Source organism: Podarcis gaigeae, assembly GCF_964106915.1.
Source record: "Podarcis gaigeae genome assembly, chromosome: 6".
NCBI lineage: Eukaryota > Metazoa > Chordata > Lepidosauria > Squamata > Lacertidae > Podarcis > Podarcis gaigeae.
In genome coordinates, this window is record NC_139682.1 from 96,554,217 (window position 1) to 96,560,384 (window position 6,168).

Sequence of the window (6,168 nt, forward strand, 5' to 3'; positions counted from 1 at the left end):
AAGGATTGAGCCCTTGTTTGAGGAAGTGGCATATCTCTTTCACATCTGGTGAAATTTGCCTTTTTTATGCTTGGATATTGGCACAGCCAAATACCATTCATTGTGGCAGGAACAGCTCTGAGATGCAGGTACATTAAATGAAAAAGCGAATGGAAAGGCAGTGACCATTTTGCAAAGTTCTGCCTCAGGGCCAGTTCTCACCACACCACGTCATATGGTTCCCAAAGATAAGTGGCAAAGCAAAATCCCAAAATTCTCTTGAAGATGGTTTGTTGCCCCTTCTGCACAAACTCTCAACCATTGTGGCCATGCCCTAAAGGAAAGGCCCTGGGATGCAATATACAGTCCTCTGCACGGCACTTGGGTGGCTGTCCTCATTTCATGGGGCTTGTGCAAAAGAACAGCTGGCATGTTCCCAAAAAAGAAGAAAAGCAAATAAAACTTCTCACACTTCAGCTAAGCACAGCAGAGGGATCAGGTTAAAAACCATACAATACTTTTATACAGCTTTGCTTGGAAACCAGTGAGATTCTTCACTCTTCCTTCTTGATAAATAGAAACCTACTGATCACTTTCCAAATGCTATCCAACCAGGACTGATTTTCATTGGTGGATGTTTAGTTCTATTTTTGAGTACATCTAGGACAGGGGTGGGGATCCTGTGGCTCTCCAGATACTGCTGAACTCCAACTCCCGTCAGACTCAGCCATGTGTCTAATTGCTGAGGGTACTGGGTTTTGTAATTCGGCAGCTTCTGGAAGGCTGATAAACAGCCCTGGTCTAGGAGGATCCTGGGTTTCGTAGTATCTTTAATCAACATGCTCTGGAACACACTTTCAGGACTGCCTCTCTTTGTATGTGTCCACATGCCAATTGAAATCAGGCCAGCTGATACTGCCCATGATGCCAGGAAGATGGACTTTATTGTGGTCTGTCCTAAATTTTGAAACCTGGGTGTCTTTGGAAATTGACATATTTACTGGAGTGTAACAGGTGTAAAATATTTCCCCCACTGGTCATTTGGATAATTTACTCTGTATCACTCCCTTTTGAAGTTTGTTTTATTTTTAGTTGTTCTTGTTTGTTCTAAGTGTGGTGGGGTTATTCCTGTTTTTTTATAGACTGTTACCTGCTTTGAGTTTGTGGGAAAGCACTCCACAACAATTTGTTTGTTTGTTTGTTTGTTGTTGTTGTTGTTGTTGTTGTTGTAATACACATTTATAGACCACTTCATGGCATAAAGCCATCCAAGTAATGTACCCAGTAACAAATGGAATAGAATGCTGCTTTCTTTTTAGTTCATACAAAGTGTTGTTCATTTCATATGAATTAGTTTGTAAGAAATGTAGGAGCAACTTTTCTGTACAGCAGCTGCATGTATATTGTTATGTTAGATTATGTTATAACATACATACAGTTACGGAAATGTTTTCCCCATTATGACTCTTTCCTTTCACTTTTGTAGAGAAAATAATCAATGGCCAAGACTACGAAGTTATGATGCAGATAGACTGTGAAGTGATGGACACCAGGATCTTGCACATCAAAAGCTCCTCCATCCCTCATTACCTTCGAGACCATCAGAGGAACCATACAACATCCTTCTACAGCTCTCCTCCAACTGTCCCAGAGGCAGCTCCTGCTGTGAGAGCAATCACAGAATCATCACAGTAGGCTCTCAAAGTCAGGCTTAATACCCTGGAATGACCAATTGGCCTGGTTGCTTCTTAATGGGTTTGCCATGGCAGCTTTATGGGCAGTGTCCTGCCTCAGTCAAGATTCTATCACAGTCAACATGAGGCTATCAAATAAGCCTCTAAGACTACTAACCCAATCCGTCCCCACTGCTTTGTACCATTGCTACTGTTCCAGTAACATGCAGGATGCTTTTAAAACATTACTTGGTTGTATAAAAATAGGTGAAGTGGGCTTTTGGTTGTTTTGATTTGATCGATGACAAAAGTAGAGGGGGAGAGAAAACAAGGAGCTCCCTGCTGTGGTGATGTGGATTGCAGATGAAGGTCTCCCAAGACAGCTTGCTTCTAGTGCTTCAGATGTTTAATTCAACCTCAAGATAACTGTTGTATCATAAACATAGATCTTTTGGTGATGCTACCGGTTATCCATTCCTCAAGTTAATAATGTATAGTTGATGGGCAAGCAATTATTTCCCTAGCTAGTGGGGTTACAAAGTTGTAGTGCTGTCTGGAATGTGGTTGGACATGTCTTTATGAGCATCTGTTGGCTGGCGCTTGTGACCTCACTGTGCAGACCCAAGTTTTGACTCGTAGTATCAGCCTGCACAGAGGGAACTGAAACTGACTTTGGAAGAGCCCCTTGTCAGTTACACACAGACTCACAGAGAAACACACACACTCAGTGGCCAATCTTCAGTTTGCTAAACTTTGCTTAGCAACTGTAGCTAAATGCACTTTTGGCCTTAATGGATATGAGGCTTCTTCTCCAGAATTTGCTTTAAGGCTGTGGTGTTTCAGCTCTCCTGTGAGTGTCTCCTTCGCATGTTCTCTCATATATCTGGTTTTAGATTTTTATTTTTAGCCTAAGAAAGCACTTTCCCTTCTTCTAAATCCATTGCCTGGGGACATGGGACATGGCAGAGCTGTCCTGCAAACACTAATACGTAATATGAACAATATTTGAACAGATCGCCTTGATAAGGCCATAGAACAGTGTGTAATGACCTTGGGCTTTGCAGAAGGAAGCCAAAGCAAAGCTGTGTTGGGGAACAGTTGTAGCTGTGCAAATCCCTACTCTGTCAGGAAAAAGGGGATAGCTTCTAGGCATCTGGGAATGGGTGTGCCTTTTAAAGAAGATGCAAAGGCTACCAAAGCCAGAGCCAGTTAAATGTCCACAGTCAGTGAGAGCAGGTTCCCTGCCTTCCCCCACCCACTCCTTTGGAGCACGTGGGCATATTGAGTACCCATATTGGGCATATAGAGCGCCCATATTGGGATGTGCTTTGAAATTGTCAGAAATAGGAAAGGAGAATGTGCTGCTCTTGTAGAAAATGGATGGATCATGCAAAGAGAAAAGAAGCTAGAACCAGGAGGCTAAGGTTTATATTTATTTATTTTAAATATATATATTTGCTGTCTTTCCATATAGATATGCTCAGGGTAACTTATATGATAAGGGTAAGTCAGGGATGATGTGTTACGCATCTGTTAAATGCATGTTGAAGCAAATAGGACTTACAGCAAGAATGGCTGCCTTCTCCCAAGAGAAAACTAAGCTCATGCCAGAAGCACTCTCAGCAGAGAAGAACATGCCGCTATGACATGACCAGGGCAGGTGTTAACAGAACCAGCAACCTCTTGCTTCCTTTGTTGCCTGTTTCTAAAATAGAAAAAGGGAGTCAGTTCAGACATTGTGCATACCACTACATTTGTGCAAATAACACTTGCACAAGTAATGTCAGGTACACATACCTGGGAAGTAGCAGTAGAAGCTCCTATGAATGGGATGAGACAAGGGTAGAGCAATCCTGGCTTATAGATGCAGTTGCTGTAACTTCTGTACACCCTTTTATGACTGGCAGCAGGAGGGGTTAAATTGTCCCGCAGCATTTGAGCTGATTTGAAAGTGGCATTGTCAAGTTAGGTGCAGTCATGAAGCTTATCTGAACTTACCCTATTCACTGGAGTACACCACTCCTGTGCTCAATTATTTTGTGCAAATAAGCTGGTAGTTATAGTTAGTGTGTAACTAAAGTGAATTGATTTTTAACTGAAATAACTTACTGGTTAACTTTCTGCCGAGGTATCAAAAGTGACATACATAAAACACAAGGAAAAGCCCAAACAATATAACAAAATGGCAATGAAAATTGAAAAGCATCAACCCTAAACATTCTTAAAATAACAAACCAAAAACCCAGGAGCAAGCTGGTGCATCAGCTAAGAGTTTATTACTGGGGCCTAGAAATCAGCAGGAAAGATGCTCCAAAGGAGAGAGGCCACCTCTGACAAGTCCCAATTTAGCTTGTCTCCATCTTCTTCTCCTGCCTTTGTTGTCTCCCGTGTTTCATTTATAAGCTCTTCAGGCCAAGGACCCAACATTCCTGCTTATCTGGTAAGGTGCTATGCGCATTGACAGGACTATATAAACACCAACAACAATATATGCGCCAGCTCTTATTTGTCCATTATGCTGAGAAAATGCCTTGCTTTGCCAGAATTTTACCATGCAACAGGTGAATTTGCCTCTTACAAAATGTGCTTATGTGACTGGAACTCCACCATACATTGTCTTCACCCCTCCACTGCATCTCAGGGTGTATGTGCTAAAGAGCCTTTGAGCATGGAGGGATTCTGCTGCATTTTTCTGGCAGAGGAAACATTGCAGGCTCCTAGTGGAAGCCGAGTAATGGTTGAGAAACAATATTTTATTAAGGAAGGCGTTGTTCACTTGGATGCTGAGCCCCCATTGTGGCACAAAGAAATCTCAGCATCCTGAAAGCAGTTCCCTGTAGAAAGCCGTATTTTGCACAATTTAATATTAATGGAAATATACACAGAAACATTTTTGGAAAGGTGTTTTTTTTGGGGAAGTGCAAGATGGCTTTAAAAAGAGGGGCACAATCCAGGAGGAAGGCTACAGTGTTGGATCTGTTGCATAGTTGAAGGGTGAACCATTTTGGGGTGCTTTCCTCTGCTTTTCAGACTCATATGGTCCAATAACACAGTTTGAAGCAAGCAGTTTTGGTATAGCCAAACGTTTTCTGTAATAAAGGGTATGGTTTGAGGGTGCATTTAGAATCCTGCTGAGTTTTTGGCCCTGCCAAGCAATTACCAGCCAAATCAAGCAGCCCCCCCCCCCCCACACACACACCAAGCTTGGTTTTGTCAAGTTTTGATTTTTCATTCACCCAACATGCTGGCCTAAGTTGGGTAGATATGTCCTAGCTATACACAATACAGGGTTTCTTGGGGATGCCCAGTGCACCAGGCTCACATCCTTCTCCTAGTGCTAGTCTTGGCCCATTGGGGGTGGGGGAATAATGCAAGTTCAAGGAGCTACAGTATGAACTAGAGCAGAGCCCTGTTTGGTTTGCTAGGGCACTCCTCCTTTGTTAGGGATGCTATGCTTTATTTTAGAAGCCTCCCCCTTCTTGAGGGCCCTTATTAATCTCTTGTCTAGCCCATGTGAAAGTCACGGCTTTCAGCTGTCCTCCTGCCAGCCTCTGCACTGCCTCTCTGCAACTGGCCAGCTGCCCTTGGCTTCGGACGCAACTCTTGCAGAACACTTTATTAAAACTGAAAACCTCCCTTTCAGAAGAAGCTAAGCAGAGACCATTTCTGAGTTGATCTCATTTTGATTGCCCCCCCCAAGCTTAGACCAGTTTTTTCTACAAGCCCAGGTGTGCTTGTTAACACCCCACAAACAAGTTAAAGGCGTCATTGTGCACATTGTCTTTTTGTACTAAGTTATTTCCTTCTTCCAGGATTGTGTTTATTTGTTTTCAATGTCTGACCCAGTTAGTAACTTCTTCTGTTTGTATGAACTGTTTTGGGGGAGGGATATAGTTTTGATCTGTGTGTGTTTTGTACCTGAGGTGATGCATCTGCTTTGGCTTGAAGGCATCCTACAGCCAGGATGTCAAAATCAGGGACTACTTCTGTACCTGTTCTTTAGAAGATAAAAAAAATAAATTAAAAACCTTTTAAGTGTAGTTCAGTGATGTTTGGTTTATTTGTGTGCATTCAGTTCAAATTCCATCTTGCAGCACTGGCCCCAATATCTCTGTGTATGTGGGTGTTATATTATATAGATATATTTCCCACCCAACTAACGCCTATGTACTATTAATAGCAAACTTGGGTAGTTGAGTTGCTGACCTGAAAATTTATGTCTCCGCTGTGCAAGGATGTGCGGATCCAGAATTGGCCTCCACAGTCACCTACAGACACACTGTTAAGATCGTATTCATGGAAGACAATCTTACTCGACTACACGTGACAGCAAAAGAAATGAATAAGATAAAAAATAAAAGGTGTATTGAAAGATTTAATAATGGTAATAGAAAATGAAAGTAAAAAATTAAAAAGCTGGTGATAATTAAGAGATGGCAGTGAAAGTAGAGTAGAAATAGGAGGGGAGAAAAAGTTAAAAGAAGGGGATTCCCCCCCCCCTAGAAAAAAGGAAGAA

At 42.2% G+C, this 6,168-nt stretch overlaps 1 protein-coding gene across 2 annotated transcripts in view; it reads left to right on the plus strand.

Moving 5' to 3' along the window:
- Positions 1-5,692, plus strand: part of ATF6 (activating transcription factor 6) — an 84,718-nt gene extending 79,026 nt beyond the window's left edge. For both annotated transcript variants that reach the window (XM_083743861.1, XM_083743862.1), the window contains exon 16: positions 1,466-5,692. In XM_083743861.1, the coding sequence (XP_083599987.1) occupies positions 1,466-1,674 (209 nt within the window). In that variant the 3' untranslated portion in view covers positions 1,675-5,692. The remainder of the gene's footprint in view (positions 1-1,465) is intronic.
- The last annotated feature ends 476 nt before the right edge of the window (positions 5,693-6,168 follow it).